The sequence below is a fragment of the Drosophila subobscura genome, chromosome O, assembly GCF_008121235.1.
Source record: "Drosophila subobscura isolate 14011-0131.10 chromosome O, UCBerk_Dsub_1.0, whole genome shotgun sequence".
In the NCBI taxonomy this organism is placed as follows: domain Eukaryota; kingdom Metazoa; phylum Arthropoda; class Insecta; order Diptera; family Drosophilidae; genus Drosophila; species Drosophila subobscura.
The window spans coordinates 6,770,906-6,790,146 of record NC_048533.1 but is presented as its reverse complement, the minus strand read 5'-3'; the positions used below and the strand labels follow the sequence as shown (position 1 = coordinate 6,790,146).

Below are 19,241 nucleotides of genomic sequence, written 5' to 3'. Positions count from 1 at the left end.
CAATAAAGCGCTGACCAATCAAACAATTTCCCATCTCAACCCATAATTCCCTACTCCTCCGGCACACTCCCTCTGTGGCTGTCAATGGAGAGGAACTTTATGAATTGACTGGCCCCTGGACCCTGGAGACCCTTTCCGCTGGGTCCCAACATGGTAATCCAATTTGGCAGGGCAATCGCAGGCTTCCCGGAAATACCAAAAAGTTCCCAAATCGATTCATTAAAAGGGATCGATTTTTGGGGGCCCACAAAAAAGAGAGAATAGAAATAAAAGCAAGACACAGACGTAAACCCATAATCAAATCACAAACACACACATTGCCAGCGTACAGTGAGTCAGAAAAGTTTCGCAGCTTGTGGTACGAAAGTAATTTTGTGGGCGTTTTCCTTGAGATTAGAGTTTGGGGCGAAGGCAGCACGACGTGCCTTGAATAGATCTTAGACTTCGCTCTGCCGCACTCAACTCTTCTGCTCTCAGACGATGAGACGGAGAGCATCTAAGCCAAATCAGAATCGATGTTGTGTGTGCTGTAGCTGTCCTTCTTCCCGTGTGCGTGCGAAAGGAGATTTGAAACGGTACGGAGCGGCGAGCAGACTGCCTGCCACTTGGGGGCACCTTTCACATCGCCTGCTGGTCGCACAACAACACCAGCAACAACAACGGGATACGGGACACGGGACATGGACACATGGCTCCACATCACATCTCTCTCTCTCTCTGTCTCTCTTGTTGTGTCTTGTGCTGTGGCCCAATATATGCATGAGGCGCACATAAATCAATGTCAACCATAATCATTTAAAATCAATCAAAATGCGAACGCTTTGACTGCAGAATTGCCTGGAATTGGTCGAACGTGGCCCCGCTGCCTCGCGAGGATGGAGTCTCGGACTCTCCGAGTACTCCTAAGCCCATTCCCATCCTCCTCCTCTGCACACATACGCTGTGCATTAGCACGGTAGGTCCCCCTCTCTGGTTACTCTCCTGCTCCTGCCGTATCAAACGTCTATGATCTCCTCGTGCAGTTGGTCAGAGGTTCTCTGGCTGGCTGCCTGGCTGTCTGTCTGCGTGTCCTGTGTGTTGCCTGAAGTTTGAAGCGATTAGTGGCCTACAGCAATCTCTCGCTCACTCGCTCACTCTCACACCCCCGCCCTAAGCCTTCTCTTTCTCTATTTCTTTTTTTCTGTTTCTGTTGCCGTTGCTGTTTGCCCGTCAATTTTGTGCAGTTTTTACGCGTGTGTCTCAACCTGTCCGAAACGGCCTCAGTCACTGGCGGCGACTGTTAGAAAATCGCACACACGCGCATTACCATATCGAAAACCCCACTGGCCAAAGCCCCTCTGCCCCCTCATTCCAGTGGGTTGTGTGTCTGGCTTTGGTTCGGGCTTTGGTCTGTGTGCGTCATGCATCCATCTAATGGTTGAGAGGTTGCACGAACAGTGGGCGGAATGTGCTTCTACTTTGGAAAGAGTTGGATGGGGTGTGCTGAAGAAGGGAACAATAAATTGAGTTATCAATTGTGATGCAGTCTCTAATTACTCTATTTAATTTAATAGAACTTTTGTTCTCTTCCAAGCAAGAAAGTGAAAGCTTGAACCATCTCCAACAGTGGAACAGATCCCAAATCTTTTGTATTCTCATCCTCTAATATTATTTGAATTATTATTTTCTTCCATAAACTTATCATATTTGCTACCATCTGTGGCAACAATCAATCATTTGCATCTCATTTAACGTTGCACATCGGTAATGCAATTTCTTCTGCCCCAAAAATGATTGTTCGCTGGGTTCATCTACAGATGAAATCTCTTTATTGTATCCATTAGTATCCACTCTTGTTCCACTGTAAATCATTGCTGGAGTCGTTTTATCCGGCGGGCATTTGCAATTTTTTGAAGTTTGTGCCGTTTTTCGGAGATGGATGGGGTGCCTGCCAGCAGCGAGTGGTGGCTGCCACATGGCATGGAGTGGTGTGTTTTTTGGGTGGGCTTCAAACTATCAGTAAATTGGCTTATCGACCCGATGACGCCATTCGTAAACGAACTCAATGCAAGCCAATGGCATTACTCACACAACGAGGCGTAAATTGTTACTAAATTATCGATAGATTCAGCGATAGCGATAGCCCCGCAAGCAAATTGAACTGCCGTACAAACGCTTATATAAGTGCGCGCACTCGGCTCCTTATCGGCATTCCCCCATCTGCAGAGGTGGTTCTGGTCTCTGGTCTTGCCCCCTAGCCCCACAAAGCATCTGCCAGTCAATGTTCAATGTTGTGGCACCTGTCGACCTGTAAGTGAGTGTGTGAATGTGTGTTCGAATGAGTGTTTCAGTGTGTGTGTGGGGTGTATCTATATGTATGTCGTGTGAACTGCTGCATATGTTAATGTTTTGGTTCGGTTCCCTCTCTGGCTCGACGCCATCTTCTACTATTTCTTTTTCTCCCTTCTTTAATTTGGTTTTTCGTATTTTTGGAGGGTTCCTCCACCATCAATTTGCGCTTTAATTTGCTCTTGATTCCTTTTTTTTTTAGCTCCACCATAAAGTTTGTATATTTTTCCACCAATTTCTTAGCTTTTATTTTTCCTTCTTTTTAATTTTCCTCAGATTTTGTATTTGTTTTTGGGGCACCTCCACCATCAAGGTCCACAATGTTTCTCCCGCTGCTTAGTTCGAATTTAGCTCTACGTTTTCTTTCTTTTTTTGGCTTAGAAAATTACAGTGCAGACGAACGTACTCCACCATAAGTTATCACTATTTTTCTCTCACTGCTTTGAATAATTTAACCCTAAGAAATTCTTGCAGTTTGCTTTTTATTTTCTCCCGTTTACGTTTGAGTCCCGACTGAAACCTTTGCGGCTTTGTTTTGGTTTTGGTTTTGCTTCGGTTTCATGGCGGGGCGGCTTTCATAATAATAATGGCAATAAATCATAAGAAATTGCACCTTTCATTCAAGAGTTGGAGGTGGAGTTTTTGGCGTTTGAGCCCTTTGCTGATCCCCTCGCTTCCTGCTTCTTGCTGCAATTTTTTGAAGCTCTCGAATTATTGGAAACACTTCTAAAAATATAATATTTTCAAGCATTGTTTCGTGGCGCTTAAATCGTATCGCCCTCCAAATTCTATTTTTGTGGCATTCCCCATTAAAACTTTTGTTCCCTCCAAAAATTTTGGTTTTGTCTCCAATAATTTTTGGTTAACGCGTGTTTTGAGCGGGGGGGACCCTCCGTTCTCTGTGCTCTGTGCTCGGTGCTCTGTGATGGTATTCCTTTTGTATTTTTGCGTGTTTTGAATACAATTTTATGCGTTGTGCAGTTGACATGACATGTGCGTGCAAACATTTTTCATTCCTATATTTCGTATTCGTATGCCATGTTTGTATTTCAAAATAAATTCGTAATTAAATACACAAACAAACGGAACAGCGAACGAGCGAAACGAACGACAAAAATTCAGGCAGCAGCAGCAGCAGCGGCAGGCCGAGTTATTATGCTCCGAATTGAGTTTTATTTCTGTGGCCCATATGTTGGCCCACCACCAACAAAAGGATAAGAATCTTGCAGCACTAATTACAGGACTCTCTGCGTTCATTCATAATCAGGCTACAGGATACGGCGCGCATTCCCGGCACAATAATTTCGTTGCGTGAGGGAATGTCGCCTTTTGCTTTTTGCTTTAATTGCGGTAGAATTTAGACGAAAGTTCAGACCGGAGGCAGGCATGATATATGGGTGTTGGAGGCATTTTTTAGTTGCTTTTTGATTGGGGTCTGCTCAAAGTTCAATCCAGAATACGTTTTGATAATGCAAAAAGCTTTTCAAAAATTGTACACAGATAATTCCCAGATTTCGCAGACTTTTGACAAATAATCTTTATGGTGGGGCTTATTTATGAATATCTTATGCCAAATATATAGAAAATATATGGAATATTGTCAGGTTTATTAGCCTCGAAAGAAATCTTCACAATCTGCTGCCAAGTCAGCCATCAGCGCCTTTTAGACCGCTGCCAAATGGTTTCTATTTTATTTTAATAACAAAAAGAAGCCCACTTTTAATTATGACAAGAGCCACCATTCGGTTGACAGTTTTAGCGCTTAAAAACTGTCACTTTTTGGGTGAAAAAACTGATGTTTATTTGAAAGAAAAGATATAGGGAAATCGACTCAAATATTTTAAGTGTTTTGCAACATGTTTACGAGACAGCAGACAGCAGAGATACAGCGGCACATATTTATAAAGAATTTATTAGTTGGAAAGCTTCCTCTAAAAAAGGGACTGCTGGGGGATTGATTTATGGCCACAAATTGAGGAGCAACCCCCACGAAAAGAGCCCGAAAACAGAAATGATTGGAAAGGTACCCCGGTCGACGCCAGTCTGCAACTTGATTTCCATTCGGTGCAACTTCTTCGGGGCAGCCACTCGTGGCAGCTGCAGGAAGCGGCAACACATGGAACTAATTTTTAATAATTATTTCATTTAAAAATGGTTCTCAAATGCCGCGAGGCTTAACCCTACAAAGCCTCTGGCAACAGCACCACAAAACCCTGAACCCCTGAACCTTGAAATATTTATACAACTTTTTTGGCTGTTGCTTGAATTAATTAAACAAAAATTATTCATTAAAAATGTTGTGTAGATCTACACGTTTTTCAATGACCTTCTTTCCCCTCTTTCCCCGCTTCACTCCTTCCTCTTTTTTTCCGTTTTTCTATAGTCTAAAGTTTTTCTTTTGTTTTATTTTCTGTGCTAATTAGTTGAAAATTTCTATTGTTTGTTAATTAATTATGTGACACGCTTATCTGGAGCTGAAGACCTACATAAATGGCAACCTTTCAACTTCCGATCTTTTGAGCCCCACGGGCCACGCCTTCTCCTTTTGGGGGACAATTAAAATCGAATAAGCCGCCAATTCTCATGTAATTCACTTAGCCAAAAGAAGGAAAGGCCGCAGCACCAGCAGCAGCACCAGCAGCAGAGAGAGGCAGAGGTTTTAGGCCATAAAATCCATTTAACTGCCGCTTAAAGAACGACGGCATGTGGCATGGGGTTCGGTTCTTGTGGGCCGTGCCTCCAAAAGCCATCTGTGGTGCGATGCGGTGCGGCATGATGGCAAAATGATTGCCTTTTTATGACCTCATAAAATTAGATACAAATCGCTTTGTCGACGTTTATCATTTGGTCGTCTGCCACTGCTCCATCTCCGTCTCCCCTTTTCTGCAGATACCTCTACAATTTCTACCATTTCTCGTGGCGAAGGAAGGCCCTGCCAACTCTGCTTTTGTTCGCCCTGGCCCTGCCAACTGGTTAAGTAAATAATTTAACGCCTTTTCATGTTTTACGAGTGGATGAACGGTGGTGTGTGTGTGTGTGGCAATTATCAAGTGTTCACTGTGGTTAGTTTTATGACCTTGACGGAGTGCCTGTGGATGGCTCTCCCTAAATTTATGTGTGGAGGTGTGGAGTGGTTCTCTCTCTTATCCGTTTAGACAGGGATTTAAGGATTGAATTTGGTTCTGGTTTTGGGTTTTCTGGCATTTTTATTGTTCCATGATGTCTTCGTCTTAGGGGAGGAGTTCGGTAGATGGGTGGGGCGCTTGGGTGATGATGGGGGAGATGTTCCATCGTTAAATAGAATCGGATGGTAGATAATGGGTACTGTGATTGTTTTCATGACTTGTTATTTAGTCATAAAATAAATCATTGCTTATTGATTGTTAGGGAACGAAAAGTGAAGTTGAAATGAGGAAAAAGTGAAATGGTTCACAGAGAAATTATGATTTCACTTTGATTGATTTTATATTTTATTTCTCTTTTTACAGCTACACAAACATTCTCTATCGCAGCTGGCGGGCAACGGTGCAGGATGAGGCACCTGTCGCAGGACCGAGGGACAAATCCTTTGTGCCAGAAAAGGTAACCACCACAAAGGAGGAAGAAGAGGGAGTTCACCGGTGGCTTGCAATTTTGAAATGAAAACTTCCACCAAAATCCCCCAGCACAATGCAAAAAAATCAAGAAAAATCCACGAAAATGCAAAAATATAAAATCAAGACATGAAAAATAAAGCATTTCCTCTCGGGTTCTTGAGCGGATCCCGTGAGAAGGATATCCAGGGTTTTTTTTTTGGTTAAAGGTGTCAGAACTTTAATTTCCGCCATGAAGGAGTTCTCCTCCCAGCAACGTCGAACGGCAGGAGGCAGCCCACGGAACGGCAGGATTTTCCAGCGAAAGCAGGCGACAGGCGAAGGAGGACCAATCCCCTCCCACAATCAAAAACAGGACGGAAAAAAACCCCTTACATGTTCACTTTGTATGTAAAATCATCGCAGCGCGAGAGAAAGAGCAACAAGAAGAGGATGCGGACGCTGCAGGAGCATGCACGACCAGAAAGGAGGAGCAGGAGGAGCATTCGCTGTCCACAGAAGCGCCACGCCATAGGTGGGCCCAAACCGAGCGACCGCAGAGGGCGCCCCGTAAAAGCTTTTTGTGTCAACGCCATCAACACGCTGAAATCAATTCAAATGCCAGGAGGACGAAGGACTTCCAGCTCACCCGCCCCCCAGTTCTCCAGCCTCGAAGCGAACGTCTGCTGCTGGCATTGTTGTTGATGTCCTCTCGATGGTGTCTCTGTGCCTGGTGCTTGAAGAGGTCCTGTGGACAACGAGATCGTGGCAGGGGAGGAAGGACATTCTGTTGTACGCTGCAGCTTCCACACCAGAAGCAGAAGCAAACTTTCACCTACGCGTCTGACTGCACAGCAGGAGAGCAGCGCCACAGCGCCCAGTGCCACAACAAGGGGCACAGACAGGCAGACAGACAGAGAGAGATGCATATAGAGTGAGGGGGAGGGAATGTGCCATCGAGCAAGTGTCAATAGCAAAAGCATCGCTGGGGAATTATGAAATATTTTATTAAAACCGAAAGGCAAATGAAGGAAAGGGAGGGCCACATGCCACAATGCCACAAAGGAAGACCGAAGGAAGGGGCAACGTAAAAGCGAGAAGAAAGCACAGAAGGTGGCAAGGGGAAGGCAAAAGGATGTGGCTGAGAGCTGGGGGACACGAGAGTGCAAATGGTAGAGGGAAATGAGAGATGCAGATGGAAAGGGAATACATGAATGAAGGAAGGAATCTCTGCTTTTGGACTTGGAGAAGAAAATGACACCTCCATGGGGGGTGTGGCATCCCTTTTTCTTCAAGAGGGTTGCAAATTTCTCTAGTAATTATTTCATAAATGGCAGCACACATGAAAAAGGAGAAACTTTTTTGAACACAGCTTTCGATGTGTATTACTTTCCCTTTCTCTAGGGTTATTTTCCAGAATTTAGTTATTTTAGGATTAATTTGATTTTAAATTTAATTTTAAGACTTTTCATTGCATTATCCTGCATCTAAGTTTAACTAAATTGCCTAAACTTTAAAGATTATTTCACGAAAGGAAAACTTTAATTCGCTCAAATGTTTGCCCAATTTATTTTTGCTTTCAATTTTCATTTTCATTTAGCAAGTTCTCAGCCTCTCCCTCTATCTCTTCTCTCTGTCTCTGTCAAACTGTAATCTGTATGGAAATTTCAAGTAATTTTCCCTTTTACCAAAAATTTGATTAAATTCCATTGGACAAGGACCTGCTTCGGGCAGGCGTTGGGTGTAGGGGGACAGCGCATTTCCATGTCATTTTCATTTTCCTGCTTCTGCAATTTACACAAAATTAAATTCGAAAAATGTCCTCTGTTGTCTTTGGCACATCGAAGGAGGTCCTTCAATGGCGGCAAGGGAGAATGGAAAGAGGATGGGCGGAGGGCAGAAGTGTTGCTACAACAGGCAATAAATGAAAAAATTCCAATGCAACGTTTGAAGTTTATTGGCCATAAATAAGGGGTCCTCAATCCTCCAGCACCCCAACACCCCAAAGGACACTCGAACTACACGGAAAGCAACAACGGGACGACAGAGGCGACAGCGATTGACAATTTGATTAAAAAACAGAGCGAGAATTGCATGCAGCCAAACAGAGTGGGAGGATGCGCTTTACAGGGGGATCCCCATGCCGATCCTTAACTTTGCATTTTTCACACTTTTCCAGCCATTTTCCCCTGGATTTTCGACTCATTAAAGTGAAAGTTTTCATCGTGAATTTAATGTCAGAATAACAGTCAAAAGGCATTCATCCGTTTGGAGTAATTGTTGCTAATGAATGAAGACTGAGCGATGGAGAGGGAAGGGTATGTTGCAGCAGGGTTGGGGCATAGCCGGGGGGCAGCTTATTTAAGTGGCTAATTTCAATGGCTGAAAATGTCCTGTTGGAATGTCCAGGGACGACCAGAGGGAGGCCAATGTCCAAATGACAAATGAAATTGCAGCCGCTGCACAAAATGCAAATGAAATGTGAAATGCAATGCCGCACAGAGGGAGAGCGGGATTGCGGCTGCCACAGGGGATGCCACACGTTGCAAGGACAATGTGTGAACACAAATGCAACGTCTGTTCGTGTGTGTGGGTGTTGCATGTGCATTTCCATGTGCGGTTGTTGCATGAGTGAAATGTCTGTCCTGTCGTTTTCTGTTTTACAAATTTCCGCATTTATTGCCACTGACAAAATATGATACGAATACTCCAAGTGCACGTCGCACATGTGGGAGAACGAGAAATTAATATTATTGATTAAATAATTGAATTTGGCATTTGGCCAACATGAATTATTACTGCAACAGACTCCCTGCCTCCATCCAGCCAGAGTTTCCCCATATTTCCCCGTCCACCCTCTGACATTTCGGGTTTTGCATATTGTGAAAATTGGCGTTGACATTCGTTCAGGGGAGGAGGGCCTGTTGTTTGGCTTTTAGCTCGAGTTTTGAATGAATGAACGATTGTCAATCAATGGGCATTAAATCGTGGATATTTTTTGAATATTTTATGGATTTACTGTTGGATTTCAGCGAAGCAAAAATATGAGATACGAACGATAGATAGGCAATTGGCAAACAGAAACCCCAAATAAAAGTAGTTTTCAAGGGAAATATTGCACTTTTCAAAAGCAAACGTGTGGATGAAATTATTCATACAAATTGTTTATAAAATTAAAACAAATATATTGATATTCCATCTAAAGAAAGTTCGCAGAACTTTTTAAATTTTAAATTCATTCTTTATATGCAAAAGTCATGCACATTTCCTACTTTTCCAGCCCAAGGAACCACATCTTTCCACATTTTCCCAAAACAGAAAGAAAACCCAAAAATATTCATAAAGAAAAACCACTTCCATGTGCACAACAAATGATCAAGAGGAAGGCAGGAAAAATATTAATTTGCATAACGAACTGCCAAAAATTCTCAACCAAAAAGATACTTTAAGAAGTCATAAAGATGATCATTAACCTAATTACCATAAGTATAAGGCGTTTAACGATAATGAGGCGCATGCACCATTGACCTTGCAACAGTTTAGCGACCGCACACGCATACACACAAAGGACTACAGGACTACGTCCTGCGCTTCTTTCTCAGAGGTTGGCCTCTCTGTGAGGATTAAGGCTCATAAATCGAGGGTATGGAAATCGCTTGCACTTTCCGTTGACCTTCGACCTTTGGGATTGCATAAGATTGCAGGCTACTAAGCCGAAGAACAAGAGTCAGGCCAAAATACATCGAATGTCCCACGAATGTCCTTCGTTTTGGCCTTGTTTTATGCGCTGCTTGAGAGTGGAACTAAAGCGAAAGGATCCCGAAGCAATTCGTGTGCATTGCATAAGGATATTGTGCTGATGCATTCTTCCTCTCCGTGAGGATCGAAATGTTTTGCCTATTCAAAATGTTTGCTTCAATTTTCGTGCAGGAAAACAAAGCGCAAACTTTCTCTTTTTTTGCAGCAGGAGTCCATTTGTCTCAGGGCCCCGACTTTCGCCTGTTGTTGATCCTTTTGTGCAGCATCCTTTTGGCACAAACAGGTTGCTCTTGTCCTGCTGCTCAAAAGGCGGTGGAAAAGAGTGAGCTGCAGCGAGAGAGATCTCTCAGTGAGTGTCCTGCGAAGATGGATTGTGTGTGAAACTCCTTTCAAATGATTTGTTTACCAACACACAAGGCACTGCCACTGCGCTCTCTCCATGTGGATTTTCCTTTGCGTCTCTGGTGTTTTTTTTTCGCTTGATTTTCGCTTGATTTTCTTCTCGCTTTTCCTTGACTGCCGCCTTCTGGTGGTGCCGCATGCCTCATGCCTCATGGTGTGGTGCCTCCTGCTTCTTATCCACTTCTGGCAGCTGTTGCATTTTCCACGCATTTATCAGTCGAATGTCCATGTCCTCCAACATCCACATCCTCATCAACACGGATGGCTGTCTCTCCCTCTCCCTCTCTTTTCTCTCTATCTTTCTCCCTCTCTCTCTCTGTTTTCTGTGGCACCATATTTCAATGTTCGTGACTCCGATATTTTCCCCGTTTTCGTCTTCATTTCGCACGCTTTTATTTGTTATTTCTCTTGCGATTTAATTTTTATTACAGTATGCGGTCTTTGGTCAATCGTTTGGCCCCTCTTCATCATCATCTCCCCTGCCACCAACCCAGACTGCTTCCTTGAACATCACCTTCGCTCTTTCGGTTTATCGACAAACACTTTAGCCACGAAGAAAATGGACAAAAAAACAACAGCAAGAAACACACCAGACGCCCAGCCATGTCCATGGACTTAGACGATGCTCCCCACAACAAGGGCGTCGTGTGGCACGTTTTCAGCAGGGGTTAGTTTGCAGAACAAATTAAAATATATACAAAATATTTAATTGGAATAAAAATAATTAAGGACATCATTTTCATATTTTTAGTTACCCAAAGAAAACATTTCCTCTGTCAATCCCCCCTGCTCTACACCACTGCTCCTGTTACTGTCTGCTGCCCCGCATATGGTGTTTCCTTCTTTTGGTCGCTGTTATTTCTTTTTTGGGGTCTGCAAAGTGAAAACATGTTTGTGCCACCAGCCACTCCACTCGATGGATCCACCATGGAGCTCGGCTCTTCGCGTACGGAGTACCCGTTAGTTATTCTGTGGATGGATATTGTCGCTACGTGTGGACTGGTTTTCGTCTTGGATGAGGTGGGGATTCCCGGACCAAAAGGTTCAATCAACATTTGTGTTAAGAGGAGTCTCGCTGCTCTTCAGCCACGAGGTTGCACTCGGGGCACCTGCCTGTCGTTGCTTATTAAAAACGAAGCAGATACGAGTGCAGGGAGATGCAGATGCTGAGGCTGGAAGAAGAGCTGTGCCCCATGATCCACACCTAATCGCTCCACTTGTCACTCGTGTCTACGTTTTGTACAGCTCCTTCCTCCTGCCACATCCACCTGTGCCCTGTCCAGTGCCCTCTCCTCTCCCTGCTCCCTGAAGCCCAATTGCAGCCACCAAGCCATGGCCTCCTCCATAGCTCATAATGCTGCTGCTGTGGCGGCACAATCTTCAATTCATTTACATTTTTATTCACGCAGATTAGGCGGCCAGGTATCGAGGCAATGTCATCTGCTTTGTGCCCAGCTAAGAGCTGGCTCTGGCATCCTCCCAGCCACAAGGATGGGGCACTGTGGCATCACCTTCGTACCGCAAAAAACTGTTTGCAATGTCGCAAATTTTTATCGCACGTCTACAAGAAATTCAACGCGTGCAACATTCCGACGGGGCGCATTCAAGATGTGCAGACATCACAGTGCAGCCCAAAAAAAGGCAGAGATACAGTGGAAAGGAAAATCGAGACGTGGGACTAAAAAGCAACCAAAAGGATGGGCAAAGAAATTAATCAGAGAATATCTTAAACATCGTTAAACATCTTTAGAGAAGATCAACTTTAATGGGAATTCCATGGAAGAAAGAGGATACAAAACTTTATTCCAAAATTCCTCACCAAACAACTCTTCAATTCAACACATTTTCACCCACATTTTCCTTACTTTATCCCATGGTAAAGGCACTCGCTTGCACACCGTACATCTGTCTGTCTATTTGTTGGTCCTCCCCCCGCCGGTGCCCAAGTGCCACAGAGAACCAATGCCAATGCCAGACGGAGTTCCTTTTGGCTGCATGCCCTGGAAGATGCTTTGGAGGCTGCTGCCTGCCTGCCTGCTGCTGCTGCTAGTTCGAAGCATCGACATTTCTTGCTGTTTGATTGCATTCGAAGAAGAGAAGCAGAGAAGTTGCACCTTCGACTGGGACTCCATCTGTGGCTGCCACATTGCCAATGCGAGATTGCAACGTTTCGTTTCGATTCGATTCGTGGCTCTCTGTGTCTGGGCATTTCTTTTGCAGCAGCAGAGGGAAAATAAAGATGTTAAACGTTTTGCTGATTCGTGTTTTATGAACTCAATTTCAATTTATAATCTGTGTTGCCACTCAATGGACGAAGCTGTGGCAGGACAGACTCTGTTTGTGGCAGGAACTCTGACTATAAATGTGGCTCTGACTCTGCCTCAGGGTCCCTCCTCCAAGTGGAGTTTGGCTGCGTTTTATCGCCTAGAAATACACGTTCAATTGGCGGACAAACCCTATCCCTCATGTGCCCCGATCCCCGTCTGTCCCGTCTGGGCTGCTGTCACTCTATCTTTTGGGGGTTACTTAAGTTGGCTCTCAGCTACGATTCTGCTGCAATTTTAATGTTGACAGAAATCAGATATAGCCACAGCTGCAGTGGAATGCCTGCTGCCTGCATTTAAGGTATTTGAAATGTATCCCCGCCACATGCCTCCGTTCTCCTACTTCTTCTTGTGGCATGAACAGACACAGAGGCAGAGCGAGAAGATGCCATCACACAGGTGTCTCCTCGTGCACCTCGAGCTGTGTGTCGCCTCTTCCTACTCCTCCGTGGCTGTGTGGCTGTGGAAAATGTCTGTTTGCGTGTTTACCTGCAATGACACAAGAGGTGAGCACAGAGAGGAAATTAGTTCAATTTGTTAGATGCATAACTAAGAGAGATTCTCATATTTGTAATGGTTGGGGAAATCATGGTACGAGAGGGGTGAAGTCAAGCTAGAAATGTGGGTTAAATTATGGCTTAAAAGGGGGTTTTAGGCAGTGGATTTAGGAATAGTTTTCTATAGAGAAATATGAACAGAGATTGCTGGGCAATCCCATAAGGAACTGTTTAAATTGGTTAAGTTTTCCATATATTTCCCTAGAAATATGCCCCTCAAAATATCGCACACTCTCAACATTGGTTCCCCTCCATTCCATAATTTCTTTATAATTCTCCCAATTAAAATTAGAATATTTCAAACCCCAAAAATGTACAATTTTTCCCCTAAAGAAAAGCCACAAAATGTTGCCTCAATCTCCCTTTACTAAATATCTGTGGAAATCATATTTCACAGACGAGAAATCATTCAATTAAGTGCAACATGTATTTTAGTGGCGCCAACAGTGGCTGCCCTCTCAGGGGACGACCTTTGACTTCCCTTTCCGACTGTTTCTCTCCCAGGGAAGAGTGTCTGGCCAAAAGGAAGAGTCTCATGTGGAGTGAGGCATCGTTTGGAAGATCTTATTTCCCCCATAAGAAGCCATGTAATATCCGGTTAAAGGCAACTGAGGCTCACACATATGCATAGAATGATAAGTGTATACACATCTGTATTTATATCTGTATTCCTTTGACACTTGGCAACAATCTGCAGACAGCTCTCACTTCTCTCATGCCGCTGCAAAAACTGTGATTACATTTTCCTCATAATGGAGTCATCTTTCATAATCGGCAATCGGAAGAGGAATTTTTCGGGATGAAGTTTTAGGGTTCGTGGGAGGCGTGGCCCTGGATTAAAATGATTACTGCCGCTGCCTACACTTTCTGGGGCTCTTTTGGGGGTTGTTTTCTAACGTAATCTCTCTCTCTTTCTCGCTCTTTGGTCTTCTACTAGTGTCAGCTCTCTGCCACTCCTGTTCTTTCCTATTGACGCCATTGACGCCGCTTGTCATTTACATTGATTTATGCTCTCCTTTTTTTGGTAATTCTTTTTCTAACTGAAATATTATCCATCAAATTGGATCGACCTTTTTTCTCTTGGGTGGGGAAGGAGTTTTTCCTTTTAATGCATATTATTTGTAAGCACAATTAGTTAATTGATTTGCTTATCCAACGGACATTTTCCGTTTTCCCCTTTTCTTTTTAATTACGATTGTTTTCAATTTCCCAGGGTGCGTATTGTGGGTGTGAAAATCCTTGTCTTATCAAAGGAGACATTTACGTTTCATTCTAGGGGGAAAACATTTACCTTTTTCTGGGGCAAATGGTCTACGCAAAAGCTCTCTTTCCTCTGTGTCATGCCTTGTTCCACTGTATTCCATTCCATTTCTTTCCCATGTTGACCACTGACCGATCCCGTTTTTTTCGCCTACGTGCACCCCCTTACACCTATGCAGCCCCGTTCCCCATTTCCATTCCATTTACAATCCCGTTTTGGCTCATCGAAGGAGAGAGACGAAGAGAGAGAGAGAGAGAGAGTATGTCGATTGCGGTAAATGCAGCACATCCGATGCCCGCTGACGCTTCCAGAACGTGAAGGGGGGGGACTGTGATTCAGTGGGGTGGGAGCGAGTATGTTACAGGGAGTAGGAGTGGGAGGAATGGGACTCCTCTGCCGATGAGGAAAAGTGTGTAATGAATTATTACCCTCTGATAAAAGTGCATGTTGTGTTTTTTTCCCTCACTCTCTCTCTCTTTTTTTGTGTGTTGTTTTTTGTTTCTGACTGCTATTTTCCCTGAATGTTGGAAATGGTCTTTAAAAAATGGGCAGTTTTGTAAAGTGTTTCCTACATGAAATGTGCAATAAAAATATGGAGAAAGAATAGAGGCAATAGAAATATCAATAAGGGTTTAGAATCACTTTTAAATCTGAACAAAAATTTTCAAACCCTAAAAACCACATGTAGAAAGCCTCTTTTTTCACAAAATCCCCATAATCTCTTTCTTTCAGTGATCATGCTCATTTCTCAACGATATTTTCCTTTTTCCCATCGATAGTACTCCCCTTACCATCATTCTAGCTCTCAGACTCCTCTTCCTGCGCTTCCTCCACTTGCTTGTGTCCTTCATTTGCTAATCACTTGCAACATTCACCGCTTCAGGGTCTAGACAAACATTTCAATTAGAATCGAAACCCAAACCGAATAAGCCCCCAACCCCAATCACAGACCCCCTGCCATCCATGGCTAGCCTTTGGCTCTTTTTGTGGCACACAAATGAATTCATTTTGTTGCTGCTGCGGAATCATCATCGATGAATCAGAAAAAACAGCAAATGGGAGGCGTGGCTGCAGCAACAAATGTAAAAAATAAAACAAAATAAAAGAGAAGGCGGCCGGGCAGGGCAGGGCAGGGCAGACGTTAAATAAAAATGTGAACAGAAAGAGAGAAACGCAGCAAAGCAAATGGACAAACGATGCTGCACCTACAACAGATGGGGAGATGGGATGTTGACTGTGTTGCATGCAGCTGAGAACCGGCTACAAGTTTTTTGGGATTAAGTTGTGAGTCGTGATCTTCGATGTGGCAAGGTGGCAAAGAGCGAATGCGCGTGGAGCTGCGGCTGCAACAGTCGAAGGTGAAGTCTTTGGAGTCGCATCTTTGGGGCTTGCCCCCTCTCCTCTGAGCTCGCCTGCGGTGATTAATCCAATGGAAGGTGCACTTCCAAGTGCAACTCCTACAACGCCAGGGCGAAACCCTCTTCTCCATGAAGGAAACCCCTCTGCTCCCTCTTCCATGAAACTCCTCTTCAAAAGACTACTCTTCCATGAAGCTTCTCTCCTTTCATGATCTTCGCTCCATGGAACACCTCCCTGCCGCCCCTCCATTAGCCTTCAAAGCAGATTCTCCTCTACAGATGCTTTTCTGTGGATGGATCTTCGTGGAGCAGCTGGGTCCCTGGCTTTGGCTTTGGCTTTAGCTTTGGCGATATTTAACCCATGATTACAATGTTTGTACATATTTTAGCCTTCGTTCTGGCCTTCGTACTGGCCTTGCGGGCCAATTTGTTCGCCAGGGAAGAGACCTCTGTCTGGTTGCCCCCAAAATGAAGCTAAATTGGTGGAGCAGCAGCAGCAGAGCAGATCCAATGGGGATCCTCCTGGTAGTTGAGCAATTTATTATTGCCGCAAATTGATTTTTATCTAGGCTTAATCGATTGTAGCTCTAGGAAAGGCAGTCAAGTGCAGCAGAAAGCAGGGAAAAACTACAGGAAAAAGCGGGTACACGGAACGCTTAGCAGAGGACGGCTGCGGGGGGTTTTGTATGGCAGATGAGCCTGAAAATTATTTATGTTATTTCACACATTGTTTTACACGTAATTTATTAACTCCCGGGTGCACTCGTTTTCCCTTCTCTTGTGCCTAGGTTTTAGGAAAATCAGTTTTTCGCTCGCTCTACTGACATTTTCAGTGTGAAGGTGATTTATTCCACCCACACTGCCTTCCACCTTCCCCTCTCTTCTCCACTCTTTGAGAGTCGATAATTTGCTGGCAGAAAAAAATGTGAGAGATATTTATGACAGAGAAATGAGCGCCAATTGGCTGCAATTACCGCAGCGCGTGTTTGGCCGTCGGCATAAACGGGTTTTTAGTTTTTAGCTTTTAGCTTTTTAGGTGCTTAAAGAGCAGAGAGAGAGGTGGGAGGGAAATGGTGGGAGAATGTTAAACTAGAAATGCAGAAGAGATGAAAGAGGATAGAGGAGCATGGATAGCATTGGATGAAAATATGCTCGGAATTTGGGGAAAACAAAATAAAGGAAGGCATACATTTTATGTACATTTATTTCGTAAATATGTACATATATGTATGTACATGTGTATTTATGTATGTAAAATATGTACATATGAAAATTTAAATTTTTAAGCTGCAGATTCCATATTTTTCCATTCAACCTTATTTATTTTGCAGACACATTTGAAAATGTTATGTCATTACATTTTCGTTCAATTTGCAGTTATATTTTCCAAGTTTTGTTCTGTCACTAAATTTTCCAGTTGATCGGCGCTTTTCTCGTTGCTATTTCCAGTTGCCTTTCTAAAATCTGTTCAATTTACCACAAAAATGTTCCTTTGGCCTGTACCTGGCTGGCTGCCACCCCTTCCCCGGAGCTCGTGGTGGTGTGGCGGCGCCCCGCATTTTCAGAATTTCATTGAAAATGTAATGCATTTCCACCGCCACAGCCACAGGGAAAACTGCATGGAATTTTGCAACAACCATGGAAAAAATAAAAGTGTGTAACGCATGAGAGGAAATGCAACACGCGCGTGCAACAAAAAAGGGAAAAATGAAAAGCGGAGAATGAAGAATTTTTTAAAAACATGGCGCGAACATAATGTCCTGTGTCCTTGCCTGTCTTCTCCCTCTCTCTCTCTCCCGCTTTTCCTGTCTCTTTTTTTTTTGCGAATGCGAATTTCCCTTTTGGAAAATCGAACATTGATTTATGGCCCTGTGCGAAAAAATGGGGGGTTGTAGGGCCTCTGGCCATGAGACAACGATGATGCTGATGAGCGGGAATTGTTTTTGATATGTTACCAAAAAGAGCAGAAAGAGCGAGAAAGAGAGAAAGGGAAGAGAAGGAGAGACAGGAAGGCAGGCAGCGACAGACAGATGCAGGTCTCGGGTTTACATTGATATATCCGTACTTCGTATATTCCGCACATTACGAATGAGGATTCTACGGGTTCCCCTTCCCTTTGGTTATTACAGCCTCCTTCCCTTCTGCGCTTTCGATGATGTTGCACCCTCATTTTGCATTCATCGATGTGGCAGCCGCAGCCGCAGAAACAGCAACAGAAATGCAATTCGTAATGCATAAATTTAAATGCGAAAAAATGGGAAGAAAAGGGAATCGAACGCGTGTCACATGTCGATTTTTCGATTGTTTCGCAAATTAATATATAAAACACAAACGTAGCTGCGGCTTCTCCTCTGCGGCTTCTCCTCTGCGGTTTCTCTTTTACATTTTATATGTTGCAATGTTGCAGCCTCATCAGCGGATATTGAAAATGTATCGATTTGGTTGGGAAGGTGAGGGCATGCTTTGGGATTACTGTACTGAGGATGAATGAAAACAAAACAGGAAAAAATCATCATCATCGAGATGATTGGATCAAATGGATGATTATGCTAAAATTAATAGGTTAATTTAATCCATCAAATACATCACCATCCATCACTCATAGTTCAATAGAAACACTCTCCATACGCGAAAAAAACCCCCCCAAGAATCCACAAGTTACCAAAAACAAAATCAAAATAGAAGCCAGAACTTTCCCTCAAGCAAACATCATCAAAATAAATGCACTTTGGACCCAGAGAAAAGCCACATAAACACACACACACACATAAGAAAATCCACAGAAAACCAAACGCAAGCCACATGAAAATATTTACACAAAACATTTATCAACACTTTGCCATTGAGTGCTGGAATCGAAAATGAAAAACTTGTGCCCTTCGTAGTCGATACAACAGCTGGTCCAAAAAGTTTTAATAAACTAAGGAAAATATAGAAAATAAAGCAACAATCGAAAGGAAAACAAAAGAGGGCAAAGGATCTCCCAAAATATTACCTTGCAATCGAAGACCGAAACCGTCACAAAATATAAATTTCCTTTTGTGGGGTTTTCCCGCGCCGCGCGCTTTTATTTGCGATACTTTTTCCGCTTTGTTGGTGGGGCCTTGGCTATACGAAGTTTCCTTTTCTCAAGGATAATGGTGCAGAGCAATTCGATTTGCGTTACGGGGCACATTGTGGGGTCCGAGGGGCAAGGAACGGACGCCGCCTCACATCCATTAGCCGGACATTAGGCCTCAAGAACTTTCATTAAATCACGCGGCACTTTTACGAATTTCTGGAGGGAAATGCTACAATTTTCTACTGTTTCGCCGACGGCAATTTGCTTGCAAATTTTTCTCGTTTTTCTACCGGAAAATTTGTTGCCGCTTAAATCTCTCCACGACGCTGCGGAATTGCCAACTAGAGGCGCCTCTCCTCCAGTCGGCACGGCACACTGCTGCTACTGGCCTTAGGAGCCAAACAAAATAAATGTATATATATCATTCCTGCCTCTTCTTCGTGCCCCACCTTCATCATCGCCTTGTTCTGCTGCTGCTGCGGCTGCTGTTTCTTTGGGAGCGTTTTCTGGCCCGAAAAATGATAACAAAAAGCAAAGAAAAAGCTTAAGGAAAAGAGCGGAAAAGCAAAGGCCAAGGAATTCTATAAATTATAGCGCCTGCAGGGGGGTCGCTCTCTTA

The 19,241-nt window shown here is 43.8% G+C and overlaps 1 protein-coding gene across 1 annotated transcript in view; it reads right to left on the bottom strand.

Moving 5' to 3' along the window:
• Nucleotides 1-18,813, bottom strand: part of LOC117896336 — a 51,491-nt gene extending 32,678 nt beyond the window's left edge. Inside the window, exon 1 of the mRNA XM_034804577.1 lies at nt 18,557-18,813. Coding sequence (XP_034660468.1) covers nt 18,629-18,736 — 108 coding nt within the window. The 5' untranslated portion in view covers nt 18,737-18,813 and the 3' untranslated portion in view covers nt 18,557-18,628. The remainder of the gene's footprint in view (nt 1-18,556) is intronic.
• Nucleotides 18,814-19,241: the final 428 nt, after the last annotated feature.